General features: G+C 48.6%; 1 protein-coding gene across 1 annotated transcript in view; it reads left to right on the top strand.

Moving 5' to 3' along the window:
• Positions 1-11,542: 11,542 nt before the first annotated feature.
• The window catches only part of LOC113487613 (DEP domain-containing mTOR-interacting protein-like), a 12,296-nt gene continuing 7,286 nt past the window's right edge, over positions 11,543-16,552 (top strand). Inside the window, exons 1-2 of the mRNA XM_026862296.1 lie at positions 11,543-11,989; positions 14,571-14,671. Coding sequence (XP_026718097.1) covers positions 11,904-11,989; positions 14,571-14,671 — 187 coding nt within the window. The 5' untranslated portion in view covers positions 11,543-11,903. The remainder of the gene's footprint in view (positions 11,990-14,570; positions 14,672-16,552) is intronic.

The raw sequence follows: 16,552 nt of genomic DNA, 5'->3' as shown, positions 1-16,552 counted from the left end.
AAGGTCCAGCCCTTGAATCTGAGTGAGCACGTGGGTTGTACGGCCGTGGCGTCACTGTGTGCGTCACCTGTTGCACGGGTGAGGAGGGTTCCACTTCCCTTTCAGTCCCACGCCATGTATTCATTTTAAGTTGTATAAACAAATTGCCGGGAGAGAGCACCGAAGGTGAAGTGACGACTGCAACAGTTGGACCTTGCAATGTTTGGTTTAAATTTCCTAGTGTTTCAAAGCGATTTTATTCCTTTGTATGGCTTCAACTTTGGAAAATACAGAGCAGCTGGATTCCTACAGGTAGCCTGAAACAAGAAAACTTCAGGACATTCAAACTAAGTGCCACTTGCAAAAGAGTGAAAGTCTTAGAGAATGTTCCTGAACCAGGAACCTAATCCTAGGGGTTAGGGATTATTTTAAAGTTGTTTCATTTGTGTCTTGAAACCTGTTAATTATTTGAAGTAGTGCTTGGCCAACTCCCTCATAGTTGAGACCTCAAGGATAATGCTGCTGCTTTTATTTTCCAGGCCAGACTGTGTAACATTCCATGGGTTCTTAATGTATTTATCAGTGTAATGATCTGTGCAATAATTTAACAAGTGTAGGTAAAACCTTTTGTTGTTTAATCCAGGATATGTTTAAAGATACAGTGGTCCTCTTGGAGAACAGCGATCTAGCGAGGAATTTTCAGTTTTCACCTTACTTTGGCACTGTTAAATTTCAGTAACCCTGTTAAGAAAGGCTTGAGCAATCAGTGATTTAAATCAATCAAGACACATTTCAATGTCCGTTGTTAGAGTTGGATTGTAATAGCTTGGTGACTGGTAGTTGTAGAGCTCTCTTTCATTTTCATGCCAGCAGAAACTTGGTCAATATGGAGTACTGTATCTTTAATTTTCCTGATGTGTTTTTTGTGAAGTTCACAGGAATGGCAATTTCGGTGAACACTATTCATTGTTCTGTAGAGTGGTACCGGACTTGAACTGCAGTGTCATCTTTTAAAAAGCATTATAATAAAGCAAAGAGATACGGAACAGGATGGTGTTCAGCCCTTTTTCAGGAGACTTTGGTTCCTTTTAAACCCGTGTGCATTAATATAGCTTATGTGGCCTTTTGAACGAAGTTAAGTTTTGCTGTGGTTAGCATCAGAGAGTAAACTCAAAATGAGATCCTTCCTCCTTAAAGTGGGAAAGTATTGTTACAATGTGAGTATGAAATTGTCGTGTTGGAGAGTACCTGACACTAACGGCGTGAGCGCGTGTCCTGGTGTGCTGGTGTCATGCGATTCTTCACTGCCAGTGTCGACAGAGAGCCAAAAATAGGTGAATCATCTTTATTTCATTGGACTTTTGTAGTCTGAACTCTAACTTAAGATCAGTTTGCATTAGGAACAGTTTTAAGTCAACAGTGGCTGCCTCCTTTATTTAAAGAGAACTACAAAATAGAAATTTAAGTAATTGCGAATAGACTTACGTACTCTGAGGTTTTTATTAGCTTGTCTACAAAGGCACTTACAGCAGGAGAAAAAGCTAACGTCTAAAGCAGTTTTCCTTTCCAAGAAGCGCGATTCCTCCGATGAATCCTCCAGCGGGTGGTGACGCTTCATGTTCCAGTGTCCTTCATTACCCAAACAGTCACGTGAGTGCTCCGGATGGTTGATGACTGCACCGAGCTTTGCGTAAATTTAAAATCTCTTTTATTATGTTGTTGGTCAGCAGGACTGAGTCCTGCTTGCCTTGTAGAAGTAATGGTATTGATTTTTACACAGGAAAGTGGACATTTGGGTTGGGTAATGTCACTGATATTACTGCACTGATATGCTATGTCCATTCTTGCCACAACATCCTACATCAAGGGCTGCTTTTTGTGTTGGATGCAAAGGTTTCAGCTGCAATTACTTCAAGTAAACAGGATATACTGGTTCTGGAGGGAGGTTGTTGGGCCTCTGACAGCATATGGAGGCCAATGACCTAGAAACACTCAAAATACTGTGGAAAGCTGTAACATGTATCCTGAATTTCAAGCTGAGCACAGCCAGAAAGGTGATGGAAAAAGAGTTTGTAGGCCAGGAAATAGCATAATCATTGACCTGAGGGAGAACAGATCACCACTACATTACGATGTCCAACTCACTCCTGCTGGGTCAAGGTTTCTTTGTCCCTTCCCAGCTGTTTGTCTTTGATCCCAGTAACACGAGCAGGTCCAGCTGAAGCTGTTTCACCCTTGTGCAGCTGTTGATGCTCTCGGAGCAGACACAGGCTCAGAAGGTGACTCCTTGGGTGTCCTGGGGTTCACAGCTCGCTGACTTTAAGGAAAGTGAAGTGGAGCTGGGTTGCGCTGAGGGAGGCTGTAAAACCCAAAGCTCTGCCGTATATGTAGCGCTGTCATTCATCATCCGTTAAGTCACTAATTTTGCAAAGAGGCCAAGACACGTTGCCTGGGAGTCTTGGCTCCAGCTGTTTGTGCTCTGTCAGCGAGAAGCTGTGTCTCATCGGTGACGCAGGACAGGAAAAGTTGAGCCTCCTCTTCTGAGCAAGCCGCTGGTCTTTGTTCTAGGTGAGATAAAACTTCATCGTGTTTCACAAATGATGCTCTGCCAAGCTCTGAACTTCACCAAAGCTGCCACAATGGCAATGTTTAAACAGCCTAAAAATGGAAGGGATGAAATAAATACTGACAAGACCTCCTAGGAGGAGCCTACTTGTACTTGCAGTCACTGAGGGAAAGTGGGAGACCGAGTCTCTGGCGGGGCTGCTCACAAGAGCTGCCAAGAATGCAGTTGTGTTGTACCTCACCGGGATCGTGATGGCTGCTTGAGCAGGAAAATCCAGTGCTATCAGCTCTTTGCAGTTTGTAAACCAGTTTTTGTCTTCCCCTTTAAGCTCTGCCAAGGCGCGCTCCCTCTGAGAGGCAGTTCAGCGTTGCCGAAGCTGTTGAATTTTACAATAGATAAATCGGCTTCTGCCAGGAAACACAGAAAGGCTGGAGTGTCTCCCTAAACAAAAATTTTTTGTCACTTCTGATTGAAGTGCTGCTGCTTAATATCAGCAGTTCTGCATTGAATTGCTCAAGTTGCCTTAATATAACAGTGTTTGACTACCTAGCACAAAACCCTCTTGTATATATATTTTTTTCATCCTACTCCACTGACCTGGATGGTTAATATATGTAAATTGATGTGCCAGACTAAAGGCTGTTGTGATCAAGGTCAAACTAGGAATTTTCTTCTTTACAGAAACCTTTCTGTTCGTCATTGCGTACAAGCTTGTTGCAATTCAAGAGTGAATTGCTTTTTTTAACTCGTTCACAAATTTCCTATTGACTCCGGCCATCAGCTGTCACTTTGGGGATGTATTCCAATGCAGTAACACTGGGCTTGAGTTACAAATTTAGTCCATCTAGACAGGGCTTAACCATCCAGTTTAGGTTCCTCACTGTTACTGCAGTATGGACAAGAATAATCTGGATCTAAGACTGCTTGTAAGTCTCTTAAACTCCCTGCCCACACCAAGGTGTGTCTCTAAACCGGTTGTAAAACTTGAGTATAAAGCACACCAAAATAAATACCCCTTGTGTAGCCTAGGCTGCTAAGTGATAGCCAGGCTAGTTAAATTAAACCGCTGCAGAACAGACTTACCTGTCTCTACGTCTGTTAAATGCCTGTCCTCTCAGTGATGGTTGTGAAGGCTTTTTTTTTTTTTTTTTTTTTTTTTTCATCTGGAAAAGGCCACGCACACCCCGGGCTCTGCCTGTGGGGCAGCCCAGAGGCTCTCCTGCCTTTCTTCGTTCACGACCCATCTCCTTCCAGAACCCACGAGGTGTCGGAGGGGAAACAGCTTCACTGTGCTTGGTCACCGCTGCCAGCGGAACAGGAGGTGTGACAAGGAGTCTGAAGCTGACCCGTTCAGGTGAATTATGTCTGAATATCAGTACATGTGGGAAACGCTCACGCTGTGAGTGGCTGCTGCGTGTCGCCAGCTCAGGACCTGTGAGTCTTCCTTGGGCTGTTGTCCGTGTGCTTGTGTAGTCTTAACACAAGCTGGGTTCTGCAGAGTGCGTTCCCTGGGCTGAAACTCCTCCGGATCAGTCCCAGTGCAAACCCTCTCTTGCACTGGTTGTGACAAGGGACTGGGGCGATGTACCAGCTCACACAGAAGATGCTATTTTCAGCCTGTGGTCAGAGGGAGGCTGCTGGTGAAGAGCCTCACTTCTCCTTCCTTCCTCTAGAGGGGATTGTCTTACTGTGCATGGGTGTTCAAGGAATTTAGCTTAAGTGGGGTCCGAATTAGCTGGGTGCAGGGTTAGAAATGTGTTCCTGCTTGTGTATCTGCTTATCCGCAGTCCCACCCTGATCTCCACCTTTGACTTTCACGCTGAGTTAAGCCTACACGACGCAAACTTCTCTCCCCCAACCACACACACCTTCTCCTTTGATTTTACTTGCTACCTCACGATTTTGGCTCTTCCTTCTCTCTGACCGAGTGCACCAAGCTGGCTGGAGGCAGTTTAAAACTCAGGCTGTAATACATACCAGGTTCTCAGCTGTTACACTAGCCCGTTGCCCTGGTCCTTCGCCGTTAAACCAGTGTTACAGCCCGTTCTTTAGGATGAGGCAGCAGCAGACTCATCATGTGGAGCCGGACAGGACCGTCCTCTCCATCACTCCTGATGCAGGTGTGGCACAGCAACAACCAACAGTTCTTCATGGATCATGGTAGGATTACACTTACGTGCCAGGAGCTGTTCCTTTGGCCGTGTTCAGTGAAGGCTAATTGTAACGTAATTACCACATTCCCATTACAGCACGAGACTGGAGACTTGCCCATATCTGAAGCTTGAGGGTTTATTCTCTGGGAGAAACGTGGGTCCAGGATTGGTCACTGCATGTACTGTGCAACATCTGACGTGGCCCTGACCCATTTTAGGGCTTCCAGGCCACGCTGGGGAGCTGTGAGTGCAGCTCTCCAGCCTGCTCCTCCCTGGGAGGCTGCTCGGGAGCCGGGGCAGCAGAGGAGCATCGCACAGAGCCCCAGAGCAGGGACTGGGAAGTCTCCACGTCCTGGCCAAGTGGTCTACAACCCCTGACTTGGATCTTAACAACACGTTGAAGAGCCTCACCATCAGGGTGAACGGAGGGAATGAAACTCGTCTGGCCCACCCCAAAGTCTCACACCCAAGCACTGGTGTGGGAGCTGAAAGTTAAAGATTATCGACAGTTTTTAACGTTTCTTTAATAGTTGTTAAGAATAGGGAAGTGAAGATGGTGCAGGTTCCATGTCTCGTTGCATAAGAGTGGGTATTTTTGTTGTTCTTTTTTTATTTTGTTTTCCAACGAAAACATTTATTGTTTGTTATGAAAATAAGTAATTGGGGGTGTTTTCATTAAAGCTGTAGGTCCTGAAGCAATGCAACTGTGGGAGAATTTAATTTTCCAGGGGTACGGGATGTTTGTTGGGGTTTTTTCGCAAGCTAAAGTTCTATCCCCTGTAGATTTGGAGAACCATGAATGACCTGTAATTGTTTAAAATGTCAAGGGAAACAATGATCCCCCTATTTGCTCTTTTGAAGCCAGCCAGATTACTTTGACTTATGTTTGATTGTTTGGGGTTAGCAGTCCTCCTTTTCTGTGGAAACTAGTCATATATATTGTTCCGACACCCAGATTTATTTTCTGGCACAAACGAAGGTCGCTCGATGACACGAGAGCCCCAGCTTAGATTTATAACTGGCTAATGAGGAATTGCTGAAGAACGTGCTCATTTTCTGCCACTAGGACGTAATAAATACCCCCCCCAAAAAACTTCTTGGGCTTTAAGAACTCCACTGTCCAGTCTCATTATCAGCTTCCAACACAGAAACGAAGGAGCCTCCATGGTGCAACACGCTCCCCTGGTGCACAGCAATCTCAGGGCTGGCTTTCATGGCTACAAGACCCTTCCCCTGGGTGCCGTGGGATGAGAGGTCTCCCCGGGAGATGCCTCTAGTATTGCTGAGCTGCTGGTTTTTAACTGTGTTTCTCGGGAGGTGTTTGCTGTGCGGTGGCCTCCAGAATTTGCTGTGGCACTGGCATCAATGAGTTTAAGCAGCAAATAGCCCCAGGGGTGGATTGTGAGCTTTACAGACAAATATGTACTTATTTTTTTAAAAGCAGCAGGGAGAACCTGGCTGTCAAACAATGCTGTGCTCTCTGCTGCCCAGCCCGGCTGGCCAAGCTCCAGCCCAGGTGAACACACCTCGCCGGGCACAAGGAGTTACCCCTGGGGAAAAGGGCAAGAACAGGCATGGGGGAGATCTTTCTCACTCAGAGGAAAAGCAGGCCCTGCAAAATTGGGGATTTTATTGTGTTGATGTTGGCTGTGAACTCCTCACTCCTTTAGTTTTTGGTTTGGGTTTGTTGGGTTTTGTGGTTTGGGTTTTTGTTTTGTTTTTTTGGGTGTTTTTTTTTGTTTTTTTTTTTGCTAAACTGAATCAAAATCAGTGGGTGGGGTGAGAAGCGATGGCTGACTGCCAGCTGCAGACTTGCTTGACACCGCATGTGCCAGCTTGGAGCAGGGAAAAGCTGAATCTCAGTCTGTTGCCAGGCTCTCCTACCCAGCACGGGAGATTTCTGCAGCCCTCCGCTTGAAATGCTGAGCCTGAGCTGCCATGGGGAGGATGCAGTTCAAAGGACTAAGGCACAAGGACGACTGTGACAGATTGTAGTGTCTCCTCTGTGCTCACTCCTGGCTTGCTGCTGCAAGTGTGCTTTATAAATAGGGGTTTTAATTTTTTTTTTTTTTAAATCGTGCATTTATAATTTAAAAAGAAACTCCTGTCTTTTTCTCAGCCCTTCTTGAAAAGAAGGAAAAAAAAAAAAAAAAAAAAAAAAACTTCTACTTGATGTTGTAACAATGTAGGGAGCTGAAAACCAAGATACCTGACTGCACCCAAGGTGCCTCTGTCTTTTCTGAACACTTAAGAAGTCAAACTACTTACTAATCTACTGAAACAGAAAAATTCAGACACTACATTTCCTCTGGAGAGGAGACCTAGATGAAGTGACTCTTGGACTCCAAAGCCATAGCACGAGTAGCAGTTTTCATCTGTAGATCTAGCTGATAGCTAATGATCTAATTAAACCCTGCACAAGTCGGGGAGACCTATCCAGGGACTGTTTTTCCCAGCCCTGAAATGCTGTCACCTCCAGGGTGGAGTTAGCGTCAGTTTGCTCAGTTTATTCCCTTCAGTGACACAAAATGCTTTGGGGGAAAGGTGTCAAATCTGCACAGGACACTCCTGAGGTTAATTAAGAGCTGGGTGCTGTGAGCATGGGGCTCACCTGACTTTGCTTTAATGAACCGATGAGATGCTCTTCCCCCTAAACACTGGCGTAAAAACCCCCAAGGTTGTGACATCCAGACTGCTGTGCTGATGGTGAGCAGAAGTTCCTCCAGGCCTGGATCCTTCCTCTCATGTGGACCAGTCACAGATGCCAGGGAAAGAGGATAAGAAGTGGTGAGTAATCTCTCCACTAACACATTCTTGTAGTTTCCAGCAATGAAGACACAAGTAAGCATCCGGATTACCATGTCCTGTGCCAAGACCTGTCCTGCATGAATTTACCTAATCCCTTTCTTAATCCATTAGATTTTGATATTTAATATTCAGCAATGACAAGTTGCACAATTTAATTTTATGCTGGTGAAGGTGAAAAAAAAAAAATAATCCTGTAGTTTGTTTTAAGACTGCTGACTCATTTCATGAGCTTTGGCCCTGGTCCTCGTTGGGAGAACAACTACTCCACAGTCACCTTCTCTGTTACAGTTTTACAGCGGTCCTCTGTCCTCTCATGAGAAGTTTTTAGTCTCTCTAGCTGCCCCTCATCCACCGTCCTCAGCAGACCTGGGTATCGCCGGCTGCTGAGTACTCCCAGGGCTTGAGAAGGGGAGATAATATATTTTTAGTAGCTTCTCTTCCTTGTTTTTGTGGCTTAAGTAGACACGTTAATGTCTAATTTAAAGGGTACATTTTACAAGGTTATTTATGGAAGTAATAAGCTTTTCTCCTCTTGTGTTTTTCATGAAATAAGTTGGCAAGAGCTGAAATCCTTGTTACTATAACAGCAAAATATTCACTCTTAGGCTTGGAGCTTCACTGGAAATAGTCAAATAGTCTAATAGTCTCTCCTTTTATTATGATGATGATGATGATGATGATGATGATAATGATGATGAAGACATTTAATATCCAATGAATAAAACAGCAGCAGTTTCTCCCTGGGTGAAGTGAAGAATACCTGATGGAGAAAGAAAGCAAAGGGGGAACGCCTGGTCTCTTGTGCACGTCTGCAGTGAGAGGACACGGTCGTGGGATCGGCCAGAGCAGCAGGCGAATCCTCTCAACCCATTATGCTGGTAATGAGGTGACATTAACCTTAGATCATTCTGCTTTTAGCTCTGTGCTACCGTTTCTACCGTCGAAAGCAGCCCTGGGCACGCGGTGGGCATGGGAAAGCAGCTGCCTACAGGTGCTGTTGTTTGGCAAATTCCAAATTAGCCCTGGGCTAGGAGAAGGGGTGGCTCTGCGGGGGCTCTGCGGGTCGGATGGCCTGGGGAGTGATGGGCGAGAGCTGGACACCAGCTCTGAGGAGGAACACAGGGCCCTGCTGTGTGCGGGCAGGGAGCAGGAGCCGCCTGCCCGTCTGGGATGGGATGGGCAGGTTTGGGGGAGCTCTCCCCGCAGCACACATTCACCTTAGGAATGAAGGATGCTGCAGCAGCGGGTGGGGACGAGCCCTGCCTGCCCTGGGAGCCCCTCAAAGGCCCTTTTGCTGAGACTGGCACAGACCCACCAGCATCAGGACGGCGGAGCAGACTCCAGATGTTCTGAGAGCTGCCCCAGGGCTGCCAGTGTGCACAAGGGGAGCCTGTTTGCCTGCGTTTATGGCCTGGCGTGATCCGGCAGAGCCCGGATAGAAGGAGCCTTGTTGGTGCAGCCCATCGCTGCTGCTCTCCACGCAGCCGGGCTGCAGCGCCTGTTTGACTTGGACAGGAGCACTGAGGGTTGTTTAGCCCCACCAGCTACACCTCTGCTGCTCCTTCATCAGCAGAGAGCCGGCGGTGATGCTGCCGGGGGAAGGATAGTGGGGCCAGCAGAAGCAGGGAGGTGACAGTCCCCCTGTGCTCTGCACTGGTGAGGCCACACCTGGAGGGTTGGGTCCAGGTTTGGGCACCTCAATCCGAGAGAGGTCTCGAGGGGCTGGAGCGAGGGCAGGGGAGGGCAACGAGGCTGGGGAAGGGCCTGGAGAATAAATCCTGTGAGGAGCCAGGGAAGGAGCTGGGAGTGTTCAGGGTGAGGAGGAGGAGGCTGAGGGGAGCCCTCATCCCTCTCTGCAGCTCCTGACAGGACATTGCAGAGAGGCCGGGGCTGGGCTCTGCTCCCGGGGGATCAGGGACAGGACAAGAGGGAACGGCTGGAAACTGCAACAGGGGAGGGTCAGGCTGGGCAGGAGGAGAAAATGTTTCCCAGACAGAGTGGTCAGAGAGTGGAACAGGCTGCCCGGGGAGGGGGGAGTCCCCATCCCTGGGGGGGTTTAAGGGTCGTTTAGATGAGATGTTGGGGGATGTGGGGCAGGGGAGAACTTTGTAGAGTTGGGCTGAGGGTTGGACTCGATCCCGATGGGCTTTTCCAACCTGAATGATTCTGTGAGGACCAGTGTACCTCCAGCTACAGCGGTGCCCTTACCCTGTGTCACCCATTCCTCTGTGCTCTGCCCCCATATGCAGAAACATCTTCCCCCACCCTCTGCTCGGACTGTGCTTTGTACCTGTCTGTCTGGAGATGGGCAGTGCTTGCACAGGAGCACTGGTATCTCACGGTGTCAGGGCTTTGTCCCCTCGCCCAGGTCAATGGAAAGGATACGGATGTGGTGGAACAACTCGTGCAAACCGGTGAAAGCCTGATGCTGGGCTCTGTTACGGGGCAGAAAACCTAGTGGGTATCTGATGCAGTCAACCAAGTTTGCAGCCGTCCAAGCAGGGAGAAGGTGGCTGCCAGATGGGGAAATCAGCAGCAGCACCTACAGCCCTCGGCCAAGTGATTCTGCAAACTGCACCGCGAGGAGCGAGCTGCAGGCCGTGTGCTCCGCCCTCGCAAAGGTGTGCCTCGGCACCTACAGCTGGCACAAGAGCTGGGTCTCTTGGGATGGTATGAAAATACCCCCTGACTCGGCAAGGATTAGCAGTGCTTGTCAGTGATGGTATCAACAGCTGGGTGTTACTGGGCTCCGCACCCCAGCCTGGGCTCTGACGAGCTTACGAAGCATCTGTCCTCCTCTCTGAAATGTTCCAGCATCCATCTCTTAGGGATCCAGGAGCCCAGCGGTCATCATCTGAAACCTCACTTCTCGGGGCTCGGTGACGAAAAGAAAGCGTTCTCTCCTTTTGGGAGAGAAATCGCAAAAGGTAAGGGAGCCCGGGGAGGCACAGGCAGCGCGGGCAGGAGGGCAGGCAGGCTGTGAAAGCTGGTCCTCTGCCCGCCTGCCCCCGCGGCGAGCCGTGGCTTAGGACACTGAGCTCCTTGGGGACTGCCAAGACTGGTGCCACGTGCCAGCTCGCCGCTGCTCCGCGGCAGGAGGCACACAGCTCTCCCTTTGATTTCAGGCCTTGGCCCTTCTCGAAACACGCACCGGAGCTTGTCCGATTTAGTGATAGGATGGTGCAGGGGGGATGTAAGCCTGGAAGGGTCTGCTCGTGCTGATGGGGGTATTGGCTCACTAGCTCCTCGCTGACAAACTGCTGCTAATGATGGTCTAGCTAAATTAGACAGCTAACTAACGAACAACTAACAGACAGCACTTAGTTTATTAGTGCTTTGTTAGGCTTCGTATTGAAGCAGAATCTTCTTAGCTGATATGATTTCCTTCCTTCAACCTCATTTCCACATTCTCTTTTGGGAGGTTTCCCCCCTCTTTTGCATTTTTGAGGTTTGGTCCTTTATGCCAACCAGTATTTTTCACTCCTGCTTTAACCAAAGGCAATATAATTACACATCCAATGGTAATGGTGCATGGAATTAACCATCTCCACATCCCAGTTTCTCTGCCTGTTTCCTTGCTGAACACTACTGCTTTCAGGTCAGCTCTGGCCTGCAGAAAATATCTCAAATAATAAAAATGACTGGTAGTAGCTGAGGCAGATATCAGAGCCTGGAGGTGGATTTTTAGAGGCTGTAGCTTGTACCACCATACAGGCAAACAGCTCGGCACCAGCGGAGTCCCAGACTCATCAGTGCCAGTTCCTGCTAATTATCAGCCTGTGTTTCTCCATCCAAGCTCTCTGATGGCCGCTACAATGCTCAGGCTGCTCTGTACCCACTTTTTGGGAAGCGTGGCCATGGTGTTGAGTTCAGCCCACCCTGGGGAGAGGGGGAAATCCTGCAGGGAAGAGGTTGGGGGCAAGCCGCATGGCTCGCGTCGGGGAATGGCACATCCTGAACCCTTCATCGGAAAGTTACAGCGTAAGGCAGGAGGTGTTTGTCCTTCTTACTGCTAATTGAACTGCTCATCCTACAGCCTGCGTATGCCCGGAGCCTGCTGGAGTCATCTACACAGAGGAAGCAGAAAGGACACTGTCCCCAGCCTGCTGGAGAGCAGACCTGCCACCTTCCCGGCTCCCAGCTGAAGCCTGGCCAGGGACGAGCGGGTGAGAAACCAGCAAAGCCAGGATCAGATTGCAGCAGGCTCCTCCTCCAGAGACTACAGAGAGGGAAGGAGAGGCGGGGAGCTGGAGCCAGCAACTCCAGGCTGCCTACCTGCACCTTGCCAGGCAGGCTGGGGACCGCGCAGGGGACCAGCATCTTCTCATCCCACATCCCATGGGCTGTGCGGGCTACCCCGGGCACATCCCCGCACCGCTGCCCACCTCCTGCCCGGCATGGAGAGCCTGAGCTCCAGCCTGAAGAAGAAAGCCACGGAGCAGCACTACAGGGCCGAGGTGATGATTGCTGGAGAGCAGCTGAGGTAGGAGGTGATGGGGCCCTCCCCAGGCTGGGGCAGGGCGGTGCCCCGGGGCTCCCCGCTGTACCCTCTTAGGAGGCTCAAGGCTTCATCCTAGAGCGAGCCCTTCCCCAGTATCTGCTGATCCTTTCTTCACCCACCAAACCAGTGGTGAACCAGGTCCTTTCCCATATTACCTCGTCCTGCTTCTCCTCTCCACGCATCCCCTGTCCTTTGCCTCCAGGTGCCAAGGGACTGGCAGGTGGGTTTAGATGGCGACAGGATTTTTTTTTTTTTTTTCCTCCTTTTGCATCTTCCCCCGAGTGCAGAGCCTGATGTGGTGACACTGTGCAGCCTCCCCAAGGTCCCCGGTCCCTGCCTGGATAGGACCAGCACCGACTCAGGGCTCCTTTGGACTTTGGGAGTGATGGGGGAGGTCATCCCATGGGTGCTCTGCACCCGAATTGTTTTGCACAGCAACACGTGGGGTCTTCCCTCTCTTGAAATTCACTTGTGGGAACTTCCACTGCTTTGTAGTCCCTGTTCTTGAGCAGCTTCTGAGTTTGTTGTTTTTTTTTTTTTTTTTCTTATGAAAACAGAAATATGTTCTCCTATACAAGAAAACCCATGTGGCTGAGAAAATGTATTCTTGTGTATCTGGGGTCAGACCCCCCCTTTCTTCTAAGCATGTGGCCGTAGCTTTTCTAGCTCCTGAGCAGAGTTTGCTTGTTTGTGTCTGGAACTGTTCTGTTTTGCTTTGAAATGTGGGTGGAAAATAGGAAATAGATCCTTGAGTAATGTAAAGAGCCCAGATCCCAAGTGTGCTAACATCAGATTCCTAAAATTAGCTCTGTCCGTTCTCAGTGAGTTGTGTCAGCCTTAGCTTTATTATTTTTACTGTATCAAGGATTGATAATTCCGGCTAAGGATTAGGGCTCCATCTTGAAAACACATCCAGTGTTCAAACTGGTTGGTTTTTAAAGATGTAGTGATGGCTAGTCACGTTTCTAGTTTACTGTGTTTCACAGATATTACGTCCTAGCTCCAGAAGTTAAATCTTTTCTTCGGGTAGCAGCTGGGAAAGCTGCTGTTGCAGGTGGAGGCTGCATCAACCTTTCTGCCTTTGCAGTGTTTGCAGCTCATGTTGTAAGCAAAGCTTTGAAAATGAGTTTAACTTTCTTACAGGGAAAAGCATCAGCTGATCTAGGAGTGACATCTCGTTTCAATAATTCAGTGTAAGAGATGTAACGTTATAACTTTTTCTATCTTGTGGGCAGGGCAGGCTTATTTATATTTGTATTTCCAGTATTTTTCTCCTCTGGAGCGACTGAGGTTTAAAATGGCTCCTATAGCCTGAGCCAAAAGAGGGTCAGGTATTCAGAGAAAAAAAGAAATAATCAAGATGTGTTAAAACCGAGCAGTGTGCGTGCTAGGGGAATGATGTGGCTTCCTCGTGCCCTTCAGAGGACGGGGGCACGTCAGATCCTGGAGCATTTGGTGATGGTGACTCTAGGGAGAAAGAGATACAAGAAATCTGTGAACAGAGCTCTTCTAGTCTACTGCACGCTATGCTGGTTCTTCTGGGCCAGGTAAAGGCTTAGGTCAAATGCTACAGGTTCTGAACACCGAGAATACCAACTCCCTTTTTCCTCCCAGCGTTTGTCTGGAAACTTCACTCCTTATTGGCAGCATGAATGTGCTCTGGGCCTTTAAAAAGGATGCTAAAAGCCTGAAGGGAGCCAAAGGGGATAAATTTTCTTTAGTGCAACTGGGATAAAGGTGAATAGAAAACCCAAAATATATGTACTTTTGGGGGCATCTGTTTTTTTTTCTTCCTTTTTTTTTTTTTTCTTTTTTCTTTTTTTGTCCCACCACACCTTATAGCTGGATTGCCTTGGAGTCTCCTGGTTAGGGAGCTCCCAAAATATGGGATGTTTTTTTTTCAGAGCAATCTCATGGCAGCAGGTTGCAATTTGTTTGCTACCCTGGGGTGAACGTGATGCAGGTTATCTCTGTTGGAAGGGGCGATAAGAAGGCTTGGAAACAAGGGCAGAGCAGAGGTTCGAGCCCTGAGCCCTCACTTCAGATGCTGTCGTACACTGAAGACGTGGTGCTGGGGGCCACGTACTGTTTTGCAAACACTGCAGCGCAGGGAGCAGACCCGATCTGCCTTTGGGCAGCTTTGGCTGCTTCGTGCCCCTGACCTGCTCTTAGAATGTCTTGAGCTCGTCGGTGCGTGGAGAAGAGCAGGTGGATTCCATCCAGCACAACTGCTCTCTTCAGCTGCCTGCTGTGGGTGACGGGTGTAAAGGCCACGGAAGGAGCCCAGCGCTCACAGGGATGGAGCGGTGGGTCCTTGTGCCGGTGGCTCAGCACAGAGCAGCCTCATTCTTCTGCTTTGCTCTGGGTAGGAACCTGTTCCCAGTGCGGGAAGACTGGAATGAGCTGCTGGCCAGCACGGGGTGTAAAACCCAGGGAGGAGGGTGCAGAGATGGACATCAGCCTGCAGTGGGGCTCCTCCTTCCCTCGCTGAAGGGAGAGCTGAGCACTGCAAAGAACACGCTGAGTGCTCCAGCCTGTCTCTTGCCTTCTGGGGATCTTGCAGCCTGGCAGATAAGGAGTTAGTGATAGGAGTCTTCCTAGGGTCTGGATGCCCAACAGGCAGCAATGGGGAAACTGAGGCAGAGAGGCTGGATGATGTCTCAGGCAAGAGCAGATGGGGCAGGGCTAAATGTCTGTGGAGTGGTCCCCTGCTTTTCCCCAGGAATAAAGAAGCGATGTAAAGGAGCCCTGGCTCTGTAAACCTGGATCAGCAAATATACTGCTGTATTTACATAAAATCTCAAACATTTGTTTTTCCCTGTTCTCCGCTTCCTGCCCCGCCTCCCCACTATTGTGTTTAATCAAACAAACCTTTGCTCCATCTTCACAGTTCTTTGGCTTCCCAGCAAGTTTGCAAATCCCTCCGAGTTCGGTTTGGCTGGAGGGATGAGTCTGTTCAGTGTCAGGGTGTGCTTCCCAGCCAGAAATAGCTACTCGAGCGAGGGGTGAGGGAATGCTTCGTGGGGATGCCTGGGAAAAAAACGGATCCTGACGGAGTCGAGGGGAGCGGGGAAGCTGTGCTTTGGGCTGTCTGTCTGTCTGCCAGGGTCCATCTGCTTCCACCGGGATGCTGCTTTCTAGTCTATGGGGAGGGAAGAGGAGTTTGGGGTCTTGATTCTCTCCCCATCAAGAAGACAAAGATAATAAATTGACACTTTGGTCTTGGTTTTGAGGGCTTCTGTCTCAGGCTCGTTCCTCACATCTGCTGTCGGTCTTTTTTGTTTCGGACATATGAACTTGCATAAAAATCACACCAGTTTTACTGGGTGTTACGTGGTCCTGGGTGGCATTCTGTAAAAGGCTCAATTAGTCATTTTTAATTGCAACAAATGGCTTATCTGCCCAGAGATAGCCTGGAAGAGCTACTGCGCTTTGAATGCACACCCTGCTGTAATCTGAGTTTCTCAAGTATAGACAAGCCTCTGTGCGCTCTCCTCTGGGTATTCCTCATGGTCAAGTGAACTGGCTGTTCTCTAATAACCCTGTTAAGCGGCGTTAGTCACTCTTAAACATAAAATAAACTTGGTAAACTTATGTCTTGAGCAGAAGTGAGAGGAGAAGGAGAGTTTTCCATGAAGAGCAAAACTGATTTCAGCCACTGTCCGAGATTTTCAGTGGTGCCGAGGGTTTGGTTTGGATGCTCGGATTGAGACGCTGTTAAATAAAACGCTCATGCTTTGATGCTCTGGACATTGGGCTCACTCAAAGGTGTGTAGCTGAACAAGCCAAAATTTGTATTCCTGGCCAAAACTCTTGGGTCCACAAGAGATTTGGTGTTCTCTGTTGAACTTGGACCTCTTGAAGTGGGGATGTTTTCCTGGAGGGATCGCGGGACACTGCTTGATGTGGCGGTCACCGGCTGAACGGTATTTTCAGCTCTGGTGAACGTGAGGACTGGGAAGTAGACTTGTGCTTGCCAGGGTTTCTTTTCGAGATACAAGTCTTGTTTTCCTCTACATACATTTAAACACAAGTAGGAAGAGAAAACATCTCTGTGCAGCTTTGGGCTGCCACAGGCATGCAAAGCTTTCCCCTCTCCCCTAGAACAGACTGGGAGTGCAGCGAACTGGGTTTTGCTGAGCCCGTTTGCAGGGGGAGTTTTGCATGAACGTGCCTCTGCAGCAGCTATTTTTGCAGATATGCTGTTGTGGTTGTTGCTGCCTTTTGCTGAGCACTTAGTTGTTTGTTTGTTTGTGGTTTGGTGTCTTTTTTTTTTTTTTTTTTTTTTTTTTTTTTTTTTTTTTTTTTTTTTTTTTTTTTTTTTATGATTTTTAACAGGTTCCATAGATAAGCCTTCAAAATAGTGTCACACGCTTAATCCCCAAGGGAGGCCTTCCTACAGGATTGCTTCAGCTCCAGGTTTGCAGGTACCAAATGACTTTTTGCTTTGAGGGGTGTTGACTCCACACCCCTACTTGTCCCACCCCAGCATGGACGGGGAAACTGAGGAACTCTGGGCTCTTACGGTAAAAAAAAAAAAAAAAA

The sequence above is a fragment of the Athene cunicularia genome (genome assembly GCF_003259725.1).
Source record: "Athene cunicularia isolate RWA chromosome 20 unlocalized genomic scaffold, athCun1 chr20_part1, whole genome shotgun sequence".
In the NCBI taxonomy this organism is placed as follows: Eukaryota; Metazoa; Chordata; class Aves; order Strigiformes; family Strigidae; genus Athene; species Athene cunicularia.
The sequence above is the reverse complement of the archived record's forward strand: the minus strand, read 5'-3'. Positions and strand labels throughout refer to the sequence as shown.